Source organism: Anser anser, assembly GCF_964211835.1.
Source record: "Anser anser genome assembly, chromosome: Z".
Lineage (NCBI taxonomy): Eukaryota > Metazoa > Chordata > Aves > Anseriformes > Anatidae > Anser > Anser anser.
The window spans coordinates 59,694,833-59,712,578 of record NC_139723.1 but is presented as its reverse complement, the minus strand read 5'-3'; the positions used below and the strand labels follow the sequence as shown (position 1 = coordinate 59,712,578).

At 43.2% G+C, this 17,746-nt stretch overlaps 1 protein-coding gene across 13 annotated transcripts in view; it reads left to right on the top strand.

Moving 5' to 3' along the window:
- Positions 1-16,854, top strand: part of KANK1 (KN motif and ankyrin repeat domains 1) — a 127,568-nt gene extending 110,714 nt beyond the window's left edge. For 10 of the 13 annotated variants that reach the window (XM_083818275.1, XM_083818274.1, XM_083818268.1 and 7 more), the window contains 9 exons: positions 2,071-2,292; positions 2,868-2,976; positions 4,553-4,765; positions 6,085-6,172; positions 8,836-9,055; positions 11,618-11,760; positions 12,314-12,514; positions 15,113-15,211; positions 15,861-16,854. In XM_083818275.1, the coding sequence (XP_083674401.1) occupies positions 2,071-2,292; positions 2,868-2,976; positions 4,553-4,765; positions 6,085-6,172; positions 8,836-9,055; positions 11,618-11,760; positions 12,314-12,514; positions 15,113-15,211; positions 15,861-15,923 (1,358 nt within the window). In that variant the 3' untranslated portion in view covers positions 15,924-16,854. The remainder of the gene's footprint in view (positions 1-2,070; positions 2,293-2,867; positions 2,977-4,552; positions 4,766-6,084; positions 6,173-8,835; positions 9,056-11,617; positions 11,761-12,313; positions 12,515-15,112; positions 15,212-15,860) is intronic. The other 3 variants (XM_083818278.1, XM_083818277.1, XM_083818272.1) reach the window with 1 other exon arrangement.
- The last annotated feature ends 892 nt before the right edge of the window (positions 16,855-17,746 follow it).

Genomic DNA, 17,746 nt, shown 5'->3' with positions numbered 1-17,746 from the left:
ACTGTTAGGTTTATCTAGGTGGGAGACTGTGACACAGTCTGCTTACTGTCCTTCCCCTTGTCCCCTTCCCCCCTCTCTGTGTCCTAGCCTGCATCTTCCTCCTTCCCCAGCATTGTCCCAGGGCAGGAGAAGGGAGACACCTGGGGAAGTCCCAGCTCCACTTGAAGCGGCGTGGCCTCGGAGTGATGCTTGCTCAGCACCAGCATTGTATTTATAACCTACCTGGGACAGCTGGCTGAGACAGTGGCACTTGGAAGCAGTTACTCTGTTTGGTAATTTTTTAATTACAACTGTCACTGCTCCAAACAAATGTAGAGAGAAAGGTGATTTCCTTGTTTTTCAGCTAGGGGAGTTTAAAAATATGTGGTTTTTGGCACAGTGTTCCACGCCTTGGCAGCTCTCTCTCCCATGGCTGGTTGATAAGTGGTGATGCTAACAGCCAGGAGGAGACCAGTTCTAAATTAATCACTGCTATAAAGTGAGGAGGGGCAGGGGGAGCTAAGTTGGGGCTTGGCCATATGGTGTGGTTCTGATCTGTGGGGATGGCCACTCCAGCCTTGGCATGCAGGAGCATCACTGGAGGGGCCGTTCCTGCATGTGGGGCACTGAGGGTGCTTCCACAGGACACAAGCTTTTCGGTGTCTGGTCCCTGAGCCAGCCTGTAGTGAGATGTTTGCCAATACCCTGTCATGGTTCTTTATCATCAGACAGCTTCCCTGTCTCCGCTAGCAGGGTGAAGGCTGGCTGGTGCTTTACCAGCTCCGGTCATTACTGAGCACTGGCAGCAGTGGAGGTGCAATCAGAGGTCAGTTTCCTTTCGCTGTAGATTGGAGAAGGTATAAGCAGTGGTGGAAGTGGGCAACAGATCTGGTTACAGGGGAAGATGCCTTAGAAATGTGTGTTGGCTGAGAATGCAGAGCCTCAGAGATGTGGATGGGAATGGGAGCAGAGGAGGAAGGTGTGGTGAAACCACAACATTCAGAAGAATCAACTACATTATGTCTTGGTGCAGTCTAGCAAGATCAATGGAGATGTCAGATATGCTTCTAAAAGCGAATACTTGGAATTTGCATTACTACAGCATGGTATCATCCTGTATGGTGCCACTCTTCTCTTTGGATGAAGAGCCTGTGGCTTAATTCTTGATATATACAAAGAAAAACAGTCACTTCTGCCTCCTTTTTTCCTCGAAATACCAGGAAGATTACTTAAGGAAGAATGTATATGTAAACAAACAAACAAAAAAGTACATTTCACAAACAGAATTATTTGTGCAGCTTTGCAGAACAGTCATAATAGCACAGCTGGAGGAACTCCAGTGGAATCTATAAAAAGGTCTGTGCATAATTAGCACTGCCTTTTAAACACAGGGGGGGAAAAATGAGGGGATGCCAGGAAATGAGGAAAAAAAAAAGTGCTACCCAAATGGTTGGGATTTGATTTAAATGCAACTACTAGCTCAGTACAATCCTGTCCAAAAGAAAAAAAAAAATCAGTGGGTGGGAGTTCATTGCAATTGTCTCAGTATTTGAGTAAAGTATATAACTTCAGAATTAGTGGCATGCTGGCAAAAAGGGAAGTTTCCTGAAAAGTTTTGCTTTCATGGAAAAAGCCATTTCTTGTTTAAAAAAAAATGAAAATAATAAGGGTAAAGATCTTCCAAGAGGAACCTACAGAAGGATCCTGGTTGTCAGGAAGGTCAGCAAGGAGCAGCTCAGTGGGTCTCCCCTTGGTCAGGGTGGTAAGAGCTGTGCCCTCTGTGTGTACTGAAAGAGAAGGAAGAGGAAGGGGATATTCCTTCCATTCCTTTTGAAGCCAATATCTTTATAGTTTTTCCTTGTATTGTATGCTTTCATGGAAAGAAAAACTTGCAGCTATTTTTTTTAAGTTTCTGAAAGTGATCACACCCTTTTCCTGTTGGGTTCTTGTAGCAGGGTATTAAAAAGCACAAGTGTTACCCCTTTTTGTTTCCCTTTTTTTGTGTTCTGTTTTGTTTTGTTTTCTGGTGATCATAGTGTTGCCCTACAGGTTTTGTTCTGACTCCTCTATGATGACTACTGTCTTCTCCAGCAGGTGCTACTTTGGAATACATCCCTCATGGCCAGCTTGCAAATGCCCACTTAACTTCAAATTTGCGAGCGCTGAAATTGGAGCAGGACATTGTGCCCACTCAGGAGGAGAGGAAGACTCCCCTGGTGGAAGCCGCTCGGGGAAGGAAGTCCTTTTCTCCTCAGGACAAAACTCTAGCTGCAATTAACCTGACAGATGACCAGCTTGCCTCTGGCCTCTATGGTAATAACTGGCTCACATTCATTTTTCATCATGCTGATGGAGTCTGAATATGAAACACAGTTAAAGCAGGTCTTCAGGGTTCCCAAAACTGAGAAGGAATTAAAAATTGTGATTATGGAGAAAGTGGTGTTGAGACTCTCTGTCTAATACATTACTTCTGGCAGTGAGTTGCTGTCATTTGACACCAAGAATTAAGATTTTTTTGACAGAGCAGAATAACCTGTTTCAATATTGGAAATAAGACATTGGACACATGTCATGGACAGCAAAGCAAAAAAATATATATTTTTTTTTCCTAATGTTTTCTAAAACATTACAAAGATTGTCAGCATGTTGGAGGAGATGGGAAAGTTAGGCTAAATAAGTTTTCAGTTTTCAGAGTTGGTTTTTGAAGTGTTCTTCTGTATTTCCAGTGTGCATATAACACTGTGACTATATATAAAAGATAATAAAGCCAGCTTCAGCTGATAAATTAAGCAGAAAGCTGTTTGTTTTGAAAAACTGTCTAAAGCTGCTGCAGCCAGGGCTGGCTACAGATCTGTACTGATACGTATGCTTTGTCTGTATTTCAACAGTATGTAGTAACAATGAAAACACACTCAAATCTATCATGAAGAAAAGGGATGGAAAAAAGGATTTGAGCAACACCAAGAAGAACCTGCAGTTTGTCGGCATTAATGGCGGGTAAGAGGCCTGTCTTAAAAAAGTATGGCTAGTCAAGTCTTGTAGTGCTGTCACAGTGGGAAAGAAAGGAAGAACATCTGAGTTTGGGCATAGCTTTTGCCTGTCCTTGATGCTGAGGTGCATCCACTGAGCTTAAGGGTAGGAGGGCAGAATTAAACACTTCAGCTCATCTTAAAGCTCCATGAACCTTTTGTGTATCTGTGTGTGTGTTGTCTCAAGTGGAAGCTGCAAGTCACACTTGGAGTCAGTCTGAAGTACCTGTACCTTAGATGACTGCCAAATTTAACAGGGTAAAATAAAGCAAATAAATTCCAAGAGCCATGGGAATGTTTCTCAGTAAGTAAAACCTCAGTATGTCTTTGGCAGCTGACAAGAGCGGCATTGTGCTATTAAACAATGCAGCAAGGGATGGCATTGCTTAAGAATTAACTTTTCTGGCTTTGGGCTAGATAAATACAGAATCTTGGTGAAAACCGTAAGTAAGGAAATCTTCTTCTAGAATATTACTTAATCTTTGCAGAATGTTGCAAATAACTTTGAAATGGCTTCACCAAATTGCTTTTGTATAGCTTTGCAAGCCCCTTCCTCAAATTATTTTTTCTTTAGTAAAAATGCTTTGTGCAGTATATAGCCTAAATATTGCAATTACTTGATTTCTTACATATTAGCTGAAAGTATTATTACTTCCAGTGGAGGAGTGTTGTCACTCATATATCAGTGTTGTACATTAGAAGGAAAGGTTGTACATTAATTCACGAGATGTTGAAGTTGGTAAGTTAAAGCAATTTATTAGAATCAGCATTATAATTATCCAAAACACTTACTATTCACCTAAAATATCAACTGATTTGGATCACCACAGCAAAAAAATGACAAAATTGTGGCTGTTGTCTTTATGTAGCTCCCTTCCTTTCACCTGCCTAGCAAGGCAACAACACAGTTTGCTCTTTACAAAAGTAATTTCATCTGGGAGATAAGGTCAGGTCTGACATGGTGTTAAAACATAGTTTTTGCTTCTCATTACACATTGTGCACATAATAATCACAATGACAGAATGAAGGGATTTGTGAAGAGACCTCAACCAACAATGACAATTTAATAAGTTGTCTCTCAGATTTGAAAAAAAAAATTAATAAAAAAGAATTAGAAATTAGTTTTTGCTGCTTTCCAGTAAGAAAAAGCATTAGGACAAGAATGGTTTCCTTATACTTTCTCAGTACACCATAGCTAACCACAGAGGGTGAGGTGGTGTGGGTTTCTGCTGTCCCATTCTGGCGTTGTTAAAAAAAAAATAATGAGTTTTTGAATTGTGGTGACTTACATTGCCTGTACTTCTTGTGCATTACTACCTTCTTAAGTGTTTTTTGCACTGAGCATCTGCTAGGCTAAGCTTTGGGACGGTTGTTGGACTACCTACCAGTGTTCAAAACAAAAAGCAAGCGAAACAAAGTGTCTGAGCAGTCTTGGCATTTCATAAGGAATTATTAAGTGCTTTTAGTTCTCTTAAGCAGAACGCAGAAGAGTAACAAATGTTATTGTCTCCGACTGAACCATGGCTTCGTTCCCCCACCCCAGGTACGAAACAACATCCAGTGACGACTCCAGCTCGGAGGAGAGCTCCTCCTCGGATTCAGAGGAGGAGAGCGAGGGCCACGCGTACCCTCATGGCCACGGTGCGGAGGAGGAGGAGGATCCTGCGCTCAGTGCCCCAGAGACTGGGGCCGTGGGGGCAGAGAAGGACAGGCCCCCGCTGGAGTGCGAGGCCGAGGAGGTGGAAATCAGAGAGAGGTAGGGTGGCCCTGCATGTGTTTGTCCTGCTTCGTGCCTGGTTGGTGGATGGACAGAAGGAAGCACACAGACCACAGTGAAATACCCAGTGGAGGGATGTGCTAAAGTTACTGGGCTTGCCAAATGCTTCCAAGTGTGCTGGTTTGGAAGGTTATGTTAAGTGGAATAATACTAGTATAGGGCAAAGACAAAACTGACCTGTCATGTTTCACTGGAGATCCAGCGTAACATCAACTTATCTCTTATTATCTGCTAAATAACTGAGACGTGGAAATTCATAATTAAAGGCTATTCACAGACATTGGAGCTCTGAGTATTAAAGTGCTCTGAGCTTTACTTACATGGCACTAAGACGGCCTGATATTTTACAGGTGGCACAAAGAGATAGGCATTGTCTGAAAGGAGTCGTGTAATTTATATTTACTTTAGCAAGGTGTGATGGTGAAGAGGGGCAGGGATAGTTTAGGTAGCCTTGTGTATGTGAGGAGCAAAATCTTTGCAAGTTGGCTGCCGTGGTGAAGCCCTCCAAGGAGAAGAGGCAGCGTGCCTGGCCAGATGGGACTGAGCATGGTCCATGCGGTTGGCTAGCTGGAGCATCTCATTGCCCTGGAAGCACCAGCAGCTGGTGTGAAACCCTGGAGGGTTAAAAAGCCTGCCCAACACACCAGCGTGTTAGCCCCTCAGCTTTTTTGAAGAATTCTCCTGGAAAATTGACATTATTCTCTCTGGTACGTTCTAGGTGGAGACCTTTTGCTGTGGAGGCGTAGTCTGGAATGCCATGTAGCTGCCTTATTTTCAGCTGTTCCCTGAGTTTTGAAACTTGTGGTGGACAGGGGGCAAAAGTGAAGGGGAACTGGAGAAACAGTAAACTTCCAAAGTGGACAGGATGGGTGAATGTTAAAATGTGAAAAGGCAGGGTGGCACCACCTATGCTGTTGCCCAGCTATTAATTCATCGGAGCCATTGGTGTTTCCACTTTTTAACCGAGTAACCAAGGCACAGAGCATACGGCATGTCCTGTAGTAGTAGGTGAGAATTTCTGCTAAAAGGGCTGTGAAGCCCAGAATACAAAAGGGAAGCATCGCCAGCCTGCTGTTCCTCCTGCTCCCCCCATGTACACCTGGGAAGTGCACTTTTGCTCCATGCTGCTGTTCACAGTGAAGGGAGTCCCCTCGGAGGAGAGCTGCCAGAATGGCTCCCACCTCTCAGCTTGCCCAGAAATGCCCATTGCCATGCAACTCTGGGAAAGTTAAATGTTTTGATATTGAAACATCAAGGGAAATATTTGAATGTGCCACGTGTCCTGCTGTCTCCCTCAGATACGAACTAAGTGAGAAGATGCTTTCTGCTTGTCACCTGCTGAAAAACAACATTGATGACCCCAAGGCATTGACCAACAAAGATGTGGTAAGCAATGCAGGGCAAAATTCTCTTCGAGCAACAACAGGGAAATTTTAGGGAGGGATAACTTCTTGTTTTACAGGGCTGGAATTGCAGTGGCTGGGCAGAAGAGGATATCGTCTTTCCTGGAAGAGTCATGAAATGCTTTTTCTATCAGGAGATGTTTGTCTAGAGAATGTGTTTGTGCTCTTTGTGCTGGGGTGTTGTCGTTCCAAGACACATGCTTAAAAATAGTAATGTGAAAGCGCAGTTTCAACACATCCATGCATTCCCATGTTATTTCTGTAAGCGTTGCTCTCTAGCCCTGCTGTGGCTGGAACTCAGTTGTCACACTGGGAAGCTGCACAGGGTGAGGAAGCTGTTTCTTCCCATGACAAAAGCCCAGGGTCTGCTCTGGACCTGAACGAACTCTGCCTCCTACTAAAGGCAGGGATGCATGTTTCTTTCTGTCTCGCACGTTTGTATTTGCTGCATATAGGAATTGCCTGTGCCATTTTCTGAGGATGATCTGAAAGTAAACAAACACCGGTCACTACTTAGTGATACGAAACTGCATTTTACATTTGTTACAGTGCTATGATGTAAAATGCAGGAATCCAGTACCAGTCTCCTCTGTGATGGTGAATCTGCAGCTTCGCAGAGAAACTAGCATTATGTGTGTATAATTCTGACATTTATAGGCCCAGGAACGTTTTGAAAGGCTGGTTAATACAGGTGTGAAGGGTAATTTCTAATCCTGTGTCAGTCCTTCAGGAGTAGTTTAAGGCATTCAAAGAACAAATGCTTCAGGCCCTGTTGGAGTTGAAAGTGTCAAAAATGGCATAATCAGGTGATAATCTCTGTCTTGGAAGTGTGATTTGAATTTACACGTTACTTTCTTATGCTTAAAGTGTTTGCCAGCACAAGTGGTGCTTTGTAGCTGGAAATGTCAGACTAATCAGCTCCTGTTCTCTGCCTAGCTGCTGATAAAGAAGTCTTGTCCAAAAAGGGAAAACTTTAGTACAGTTAGGAATCCATATAAATTTCCCTAGCTTTTTCCAACACCCTCAGCTCTTGTAGCTGCTGTTTATGCCAGAAGGAGCTGCAGACTGCTCCCATTGGGATGTCATGGATTACTTGAATAAAAGAAGTGTACCCCTTTGTAATACATGTGGTACTGTGACTGTAAAGAATAAATTCCTCGTGATATTTTGCACTCAAAAATTTATAAAGTCAAAAAATATTCATGGTGTGTTACTTCATCACCATTTTTGTGCTTCGCTCAATGTTCACAGTATGTGTGGTCTTTAATTAAAGTGGATTGGACCTTGTAAGTTTTTATAATAGGAATATTGATGTAGAAGCTTGTAAAATATTCTCCCTTTACCAGACGTGGTTCCCCTCTAGAGCTGCTGGTATAGATCCTCTCTGCTTTCTGTCGAGGCTAGAGAAGTCTGCTGAATAACTTCTCTGCAGAATCGTCCTTGAACTCTGTGGTCACCGTGCAGGTGGGGGCTTATGGGGAGAGAAGATGGACATGCAAGTCCTTCCATGAATTCCAATTTCTGGGAAACTGGATCACAAAATGGGAGCTGGCAGTCACTGCGGGAGCCCCTCTGGCTCACGGCTAGGCCTGCTTTACCTAGGTTCCCAGCAGACAGTTGTCTGGCCTACAAGCCTCCTACCTCTCCACCCTCAGTCCATACCAGTGGAAAAGTTTATCCTGAATGTCAAACCTGCATCTCTCGTTGCAGCTTAAATCCATTACTACTTCACCCATACAACCTGGAGGTGAAAAACTGGTTCTTTTCTCGTTGTAACAGCCTTTTGCACTGTGAAAACATTACTGTGTTCCTTTTCCTGAGTGTTGTTTCAGCAAAGCATCTCCAGTCCTTCCTGTCTCTCCTGTAGGTCAGATTTCCTTGACCTCTAATCATTCTTGATGCTCGCCTTTGAAACCATTTTGACTGCATATTTCATGTCACTCAGTGTTCAGACAGGACATGGTAGTCCAGCAGTTGCCATCACAGCGTTTGCCAGAGAGAAGTGACTGCATCACATGCTGTGCAAGCTATAAAATTATTTATTCACACCAGAACAGTGTTTACCTGTTACATGGTAGTGTAATGTTGTTTGCTTAGGTTCAGCCTGTGATCCTCTGCAATTCCCACCTATTCTCCTGCAGAACTGCTGTCTGTCCAGTTCTCCTGTACTTGGTGCATTTAATAACATTTAATACTCAGGACAGGGCCTAATTGGCTTAGTGTGCTGTTTTTCTGGTCCCTGAGAAATTTGTGTTCCTATTGCTCTTGGTCTTAGGTTTGTCAGTGATTTATAAACTTGGTTAAGTATTTTATGGAAAGAGTTACTCCCAAGCCTCATCTCTGTTGACCAGTATTTGTATTTGATACCCATTAGTTCTGGGGGTAACCCCCATCCTAAAATGCAGTGCCCTCACTGAAGTAACATCCCTGAAAATAAGGTGAATCGAGGGGAGGTAAACAATCAGTTTACCTTAAAGAGAGGCTTAGTCAGAGGGGGAGCTTTAGCCCATGAATCTTGTTTGTGAGCTGAATACTCTTCCCATGTTGACTAAAAAAGGCCTGGCCTCCTGCATCACTGACTTGTGGGATGGCAAGTCCTTTAAATAGAATGCCCATATGTAAATTTTTCTGTCTTGGTTTTGGCAGAGGTTTTGTTTAAATACCATCCAGCACGAGTGGTTTCGTGTCTCAAGTCAGAAGTCAGCTGTTCCTGAAATGGTTGGAGACTACATAACTGCTTTTGAAGAGATTTCTCCCACTGTCCTCAGACATGTCATCAACATGGCGGATGGAAATGGAAACACAGCCCTGCATTACAGCGTCTCTCATTCTAACTTTGAAATTGTAAAGCTTCTTCTGGATGCAAGTAGGTTAACTGTTGGTTTTTTTTTTATTGTTGTTGTTGTCTTGTTTTGTTTGTACTGCAATCCTCACAGGTAGAATTCTTGATGAGTGGAAGGACACGCTTGGGCTTCCTCCAGCAGCAAATATTTCAAAAGTTCACATGGTATCTCACTTTGATAGTCTAGAATCCTTGTTTCTACTGCTAGCTTTGGAAGTGATGGCTTTTGCAGAAGTTAATAAAACATGTAAGTGAACTATATACAGTGCTGGTCGGGGTTTGGGACAGATTCATGGACCCCTGACTCTCAGACTGTAGTCAAGCTTCAACAGCTCCAGCCTCCAGAAGATTTCTCTGGTAGCCATGTGGCTGCTCTTTATCCAAAAGTAGAGTGCTGGTGTGAAAAGATGCATTCGGGTATAAACACCCATGTTAAACACTCAGATGAGTCTAGCCTTATCTCACTAGAGCAGTACAGAGCTGTTTCTGGTCACCATTGTGGCCTGTCTCTACTGTTCTCCTGAGAAACTGGAACGCTGTGGCAGTCTGCCATTTAGGAGCATTTCCCTGATAGATGAGCAATGTGATGATGCCTCATTTAGTTGCTTGTGTTGTTGCTTCCTCCTTTCAATCCCCATGCAACCCACATGGTAGTGGCAGAGAGGGGACTTCATTGCATCTGCTCCCCACATGTGCTAAACCAGAAGGCGGTGAACAGAAGGTGTCACACATTGGAGCTGGTCCCAAGCAGGATGTGATTTGTTTAAGCCCAGTTTTGCTCCCTGACTGAAGTTTCTTTCTGAAAATTAGTTATAAAACCTGTCACAGTTGGTTGTGCAGCTCAGCTAGGCCAGCAACATGGCTGGAATGAAATGCATTACTTGTAAGCCTGCAACGTTTATAAATCCAAAAGCACAACACTAGATAAACAAGGACCTTCATGATACAGATCTCGGCTTTAATAATCCAGCACATCTGTCACACATGCGAAGACCTCCTCAGCAGGAAAGCAAACACTTTGAAATCTCTGGGCCTGTTTGAAGGCAGCCAGTTGGGAAGAGTGACTCAGGGCAGGGGAATGTGGGGAATGTCAGGAGGACAGTGCAATGCAGCGGGCTGCAGGGCAGGAGGAAACTGCTCCTCTGCTTCCTGGGGTCTCTAAACACAAGCACACTGATGTGTTGCTGGGAGTCAGGACGGATATGGTTTACAGCAATCACGTGTGTTATTATGAAAATGGAAGTTCTTAACAGTAAAATCCAACAAACGTGGCTGGTGCCAGGTGATAGTGAGGTGATGTCTAAATGGTGACTACAATCAACTTTGCAGTGTGAGTATACCACAGGCAGGTTCCTGGGCCAAGAGCATGGTGCCTATGTGTTTGGAGGGAAAAGCGGGTGAGACAGGAGACTCTACATCACCAGGCAGCATTACCAACACAGTAAATAGGAAAACACCTTTTCTTCTTTCATTGGTCATATGGAAAAAGAGCTGAAATGTGACCTCAGGAGATACATCTTTGCTGGAGTAGTCTAGTCAGGGAAGGAGAACATCACTTCCAACAATTATCAATTACTCACGAAGCAATGTGTGTAGCAGAGTGTCACATTATGTGGCTTCAGTGGCTTCCAAGGAGCCAAAAAAAGTAAGTTGTGTAACTGGTTATGAGGTAAGACAGGTAATGGTTATGGAACATGGAAACATATGTACATTTTTACACCTGCACTTGTAGTTCTTCTGCAACATTTTCTCTTCGGAATAAATATGAAGAATTTCCAGAAACATTTTTGCTTGTTCAAATACCTGTGGTGCAATTTAATACTAAGTCTAGAGATATTTTTTATGTAAGTCTTTGCTTTCCAATATGATGAGCACATTCAAAGACCTGCTTTCTGGTAAACTAATAAGCCCTGATGGATTTCTGCAGATATTCAGGAACAGAGACAGATTGGAGATTAAATGTGAATGAGAAGGAGAAATCTGTCAGCTCCTGGCACTAGTCAAGGTAGTTGTGTGCATTTGTTCCCAGAGTACCTTTTTTCAGAGTCAAATACTTTGTAGAGCTGGAAACAGTCTTTAATTGTAAGGTCTTTTCTATGGCTACAAAACGTCTCAGAGTACACTTGCAGATCCTCAAAACAGCACCAGTTACAGGAAAACGTTTGTACTGAGGAGAAATGTATTTTCCATTGACCACGTTGCTGGACTATTTTTGTTTTGCAGTGGGGAACACCTTGGGAGACTCTCCTGATCATGTTCCTAGGATTTGGACCCGTGACCCATTTTGGGTCAGGTTGAATTTCAGACCACTTACTTGTATAAAAGAAAACCAAAGCTCTAAATGATGACATACAAAATGTCGTTGTGTTCTGCCTCGCATTATACACATAGTAGAAAGGGATCCTTTTCTTTCTCAGGCTCAAGAGCACCCCTGTTTATTTTATTGAATTGCTTCCATTATGAGAGTAATTGCTGCCTTTTTTTTTTTTTAATGGGCTGCTCTACTAACAGTTTATTCAGTTCTTTCGCACAATTGCTGCTTTTTGGGTTCCTGCTTTCCAAAGAAATTATCTCATCCCTCTGCAGATGTCTGTAACGTAAATCATCAGAACAAGGCCGGCTATACCCCCATTATGCTCGCCGCTCTCGCAGCTGTGGAAGCTGAGAAGGACATGAGGATAGTGGAGGAACTGTTCAGCTGTGGGGATGTGAATGCGAAAGCCAGCCAGGTCAGCCAAATGGTTCACAAGATACCGTTCCCACTCCCGTGGCTTTTTACCTTTCCTTTCGTGTTCGCTTCCCCACTCAATTGGTACTGCTTTTGTAGTACCAATGCTTTTGCTTTTTGCTCTCAACCTCCATGGTCTCTTGATATTTATATTTTTGATTGCTGTATACATAATGGATCCATGGAAGAACACTTGAGCATCAGGTCTAGATGTCTCCTATTAAAAAAAAAAAATGATATGAAAGAATCATTACTGGATTTTGGGAGGCATTTACGAGTTCTGCAACATTTTGTTCTTTCCAAGGAACTCCAGATGTCTGGAAATGGGTATGATGTCTTTCATTAATGTAATAAATAGCTATGCAAATGTGGGATACATTATGTGTAAAAGGTATTCAAATAATGACAAGCAGAGACTTGATGGTCCTATATAAAGTAACGCTTTTTTTTTTCTCCCAGAAGAAGTACAATGCCAACAACAACAACAAAGCATGCATGCTTTGCCACTGATTGTCTGTGTGGTGATTTGTTTTTTTTCTCTTCTTTTTCTGCAGGCTGGCCAGACTGCACTGATGCTAGCTGTGAGTCACGGGCGGATAGACATGGTTAAAGCTCTGCTGGCCTGTGGTGCAGACGTCAACATCCAGGACGATGAGGGCTCTACAGCTCTGATGTGTGCTAGTGAACACGGACATGTAGAAATAGTCAAACTTCTGCTGGCTCAGCCTGGGTGTAATGGCACCCTGGAGGACAACGTGAGTTGCCTTTCCAGATAGCTTCTCCACTCCAGAATGTTTTTCTAATTTAGTTTTTGGACTCATTGGAGAGCTGCTGAAATCTACTGACATGAATCTCAGACTCACAACACCAAAGTACCAAATGCATGAATCCTGTTTTGTGGTAGCAGCTGCTGAGATTATTTGCCTTGCTGCCTTTGCTTTTCTAACAGACCTACCCAGTAGCAATTTTTGTAGTTAGCTGTATGGGTGTGCAGTGATCAGAAGAGAAACCATTTGCGAGTTCATGGTAAAACATCCTTCTCACTTTCCCTCCCCGTCTCCTAGGAGTCTTCCAGTTTTCAGTTAGGACCTTATCTGGTGACTTAATGGCTTTGCTGTATTACTTTTCTGTGTCATGGCAAGCGTCAGCCCTACAGTTCTCAGAGGGTGTTTGCTCAGTAGGTACACCACGACTTTCAGGAGTACAGGTTGGGTCTGCCAGTCATTATGCCACATTGCTCTGACAATAAACAGATGCAGGGTGCGGCCTCAGTGCCAAGTGAGACACGGGCATATTTCTTGTTTGCAGAGATCACTGCAGCCTACACCATCCTTGAACAGAGATTTTGGTCTGTAGAGTTCTCAAGCTGGAAAATGTTGACTTAGCTGGTTAACAACATCACTTTTTGGGTGCATTTCACTTCTTCCTGTTGCTTTCAACTCCTGAACGCTGAAGTGGAGCCTGGGTTTGGGATTTCACAGAATCACAGAATCGTCTAGGTTGGAAGAGACCTCCAAGATCACCCAGTCCAACCTCTGAAATTGGGAGGGTTTGAAATTTGAAATGTGGGAGGGTTTGTGTGGTTATGGGTTGAAACTGTTGTAGAGAGGCAGAGGCAACATTTCTGTTGACTCACCTGCTGCAGAAGCCTCCCTCTGCCTCTTGCCAGCACTTTGTAATGCCTGCCTGAGGGGAAATGTAGGAAGGCTGTGGTGTAACAAACCCTTTTTAGGGCAATCCTGGTTACTGCAGCCTGGATGCTGTTAGCACTATTAATTGTGTCAGTAAGTCTTTATGGGGACATGGTATTTAACTGTTCTGGTAGGTAGTTTATAACGTTTCCCAAGCAAAGCTTGTCTGCCACTTACTCATTTTGTAATGGGTTTGTGCTAAGAGAGTCCGAGATTTTTAGCATTCCCCGAGCTGTACTTAATGCAACTGACACTTCTCCAGACAGCATCGTCAGTAGTGATCTGAGCTTCATACTGCTGATGTGTGCCACTCTGGTAGTGGTTCACGTCTCTCTTTTAAGAACCTTGTTGTTGGTGCTGTTGATTGTGGAGTATTTGGCTTGCAATTTGTTGTTTTTTATGTTCTATTTCCCTGTCTGCACAGGGCAATTAGATTTCTTTATACTTGCTCCCTGTGTTCTCCTAAGAAGACTTTCCACTTGAATGCTGTTCATCATTTCCCATGCTGGAGAAAGGGTCTGGAGTTCCCTTAAATTGGTTGTGACCTTTCTAATACCAGTGATACAGCAGTGTCTGGAAACTGTGCTCCACTCAGAGAGCCAGCCTAAGAGGCAGTCCCTGTAAGAGGACTTCTCAAATGGGGCCAAAACCCAGGCGGTGGACCAGCAAGCCACTGTGATATTTGTGCTGAGGTTGTAGCTGCCTGCCTTGTAAGTTAAACGCCAACAGAGAGCAGTGTGTTGTAGCTACACGGCACCTCAATTTCAGGAAGGGGAGGGCAGCAAGGAAAGCAGAGTTGGGGTTATGGCAGGTTCCTACAAGAGTGCCCTCTGACAGCTCGGAGGTTCACATCACAAGTTGTCTGACATCCCCTTCCTCACCCAGGTCTACAGGGAAAACAGTAGGTTGAAATTTTGAATTTGAATTTATTAACACTGGTTTCAAATAGATTGAAATAATGTGAAATAAAATGGATAAATAACTGAAATAAATTGAAATAATTGAATGAAACCAGTTTCAATAAATTCAGAAAAAGACTCATTGCTTTCAGCAAAAACACTCTTTGCTTCTAGCAGCCTCAACAATTACGGTTTCTGAAAGAAATAGTATCTCCTGAGAAACTGAGGTGACTATTGGACTGGGAAAGCCCATTTATTGGTAGTCAGACTGCCATCAAGAAGCATTTAGAGCTATGAATGGAAGTGTTCTTAGTTTTAATGGGAGTTATAACACAATAATGATCCTCATAACAACAGTTATAATACTTGAAGAGCGTTTAACCCTCCTTTACCTTCTCTTCCACTCCTCACTGACACAGTAGTTTCTCTCAGACCAATCTTCTGAAATCACTGGTCTTTCACAGCTCTGCATGTAACGTGTGATAATGGTGTGCTCATTCTTGCTCAGCAATAATCTAGTCTTCTTGTTGAGAGAAATTACGAGGTCTCAGACAACTGGACTGCCTCATAAAACAGCAGCACAAGGTTTGTTGTCACTTAATTATAATAAAAGAAATTGAACAAGACTCTAAATTAACCCAACTGTCTGAGCAGTAGGACATCCTCTTCGGTAACTTCCCTTCTCTGTGAGCCGATGAGGCTTTAAGAGACCTGTGAGAGGACACAAACACTAATTCTCTTATTTCTTCTTCTTTTCTCTCAGGATGGCAGCACAGCACTTTCAATAGCCCTGGAAGCTGGACATAAGGACATAGCAGTTCTCCTTTACGCCCATGTCAACTTTTCCAAAACACAGTCCCCGGTTAGTACACAACATCCTAGATATTTTGAACAGTTTACATTTTAACTTGCGTCAATCCAAGTTAAAACTTGAATGTTTTAGTAAAACATGAACAAAAAGGGAAACCCGCTGACAGCTGTACAGCAAATGAAATTTCAAGTTTATTCATGGGATAATTTTATACTGGTAAGTGAAATGTACATTTTAAAATACAGACTGGCTGCAGTAGCCTGATCCCTGGCTGAAGGATACCTCCTCCTCCCTTGTTGCTGGGGGTGAAGATAGCTCGCTGGCAGGGTTCACACAATATGGCTAGCATGCAGAGGTATTCTTGCATCATTGTAATACTAATTATTGACCTGGTCATGAAAACAGAGTTGTTTCTGGAGTTACAACTGTCCTGGATATTCAGGTAAATATCCACCTGTTCCTGCATACACGACTCAACCTCCTGATAAACTGCTGATAAATGCTTCACTGTCTAAACAACGCTCTCTCGATCAGTAGGTTGTATGATAGCTGGTACTGTACTTCCCAAAATGGGGAGGAAAAAAAGATTAATTTTGCACTTAAAGGGAAGGGATTAAACAGAGAGCTTGTGAGTGCTGTGTTCTCATTTGGCAGACTAAAATAATTTCCCTTTGATTAATTTTTCTTTCCTCTTTTCTAGGGCACTCCTAGGCTTAGCAGAAAGACATCACCTGGTCCTACCCACAGAGCAACATTTGAGTAGTGGTGTGTGAATATCTGTAAAAATCTTAATGCCATCTTCAAGCTGCTAAATGTTACTGTTTTACTGAGACAGATACTGAATGTAATTGTCTTGTGCCTGAACTCACCAGCAGAGTGAAAGCAGAGATCTAGTGCTAAAGATAGAAAACTACAAACTTGAAGCAAGCATATAGTGAGATAGCACTCAGCTGAGAGCCTTAGCCAGAACTGTTCTTTTGCTCACCTACTCATCTTTCCATACACTGGCATAAATCATGTTTTCTTTGCTATAGATTGTCCTTCCCTATGTTGTATACTGCCTAAAAGGTCTAAAGCTATCCTTGCAGGGGTCCCAGTGGCTTGTTTTTAATTGTTCTAAAATATTTATACTTACTGTGCCTAGACTTTATCACAGTAACATTCTGATAAATTTCATTCCAACACGATTTTGATGTTTTTAATCATTTTGAAATTCAGAAGTTGCAGTTGCTTAAATAGTGAGCTCCGTGGAGCTTGAGCTGGTGGGTAACTGGGTTAGATACTGGGGATAGGTCCTCTCATGAGGTCAGAAGTTCACTAAGTAACTTGTTGCTAATTGGGGATAATGTATAACTTTTTATATGAAAGATAATAGTATCTATAAAATTAACTCACACAGTATTTTCAACATTTTATATGCCTTAATAATTAAAAACTACATGAAGAATTACATGTCATGTTACCATATTTTCATTAACTGTGTCAGTGTATAAGCTCCATACATGTTTATTGGAGAGTAAAATTAGAGGTACCAGCTGTATATTCCCCTTGAGTGGAACTGAGTGTAGTTCTCGGTGCATATTTATGGAACGCTATTACCTTGTCACATTCACTTTAGTCATGTGTATTTAAATGTTTGAAGTGCCTTAGACTCTTGCCATATTTTCAGAATAAAATTTCATTATGCTGTTTTACTCCTCTCCTGTTTTACGTGTGATTTGTCATCATCCAGAAATGCTGCAAGCGACACCTGCAGCAGTGAAACAGGACAGATGGGTAAGTCAAGGCAGGAGGACTGGATCATTCAAACCCTGGGGGCTGCTCATGCAAACAGCATCATAGCCCGCATTAGTATTTTTCTGCAGACTGGAAGGAAAAGCTTTGCCCAGGACGGTCTGCCTTCGCTGATCTTGTGCTCGCAGTGAAGGCTGGACCCTTTGCTGAACTGGGAGAGAGCTGGCCTCCCTCTCCTGCCTGGGTGAGGCATCACAGGGAGGCACTGAAGGACTGCGCTCAAGTGGTTTGACCTAGGTCTCTGCATAGTTGCCAGCTGAAATGAAAGCCTTTGGTCTTTGTCTTCCAGGGGTAAATGCCTCAGCACAGCAGTCCCAAACAAGACCCTTCACTTAGGCCCTTTGCTTTGTCAGCTACTCGCAGTTGGAGACAGTTGGTGCATGCTTCCCTATGTGTCCATTGTCACCAAGGGAGGCGCCTCGAACCAGCTGCCACAGATCCACAGCGCAGCACTGTCTGCCTGAGAATCGGCCACACATACAGAGTACATGACATCAGCATGGGCTTCCTAAGAAATTTAATGTTCACACAGGAGCTGGGTGGGCTTTGGTTCAACCCTCCCCCGCTAAAGCACACTGCTGGAAGAGCTGGTCCCCTTGGACATACCGTTTCCCTACCAAAAACCCCACAGCATGATTTGCAGTCAGTGAAGCCTGTGCCTGGGGAAGCAGCACCACTGACAATTCCCCCAGTGTGTGCTTCAGCGCTGGGAGGGGGAGCTCGCGTGCAGCAGCTGCAGCAATAGAAGCCATGGCCTGGTTAGACTGGGAAGTTTCTGAGGCTTTCCAACAC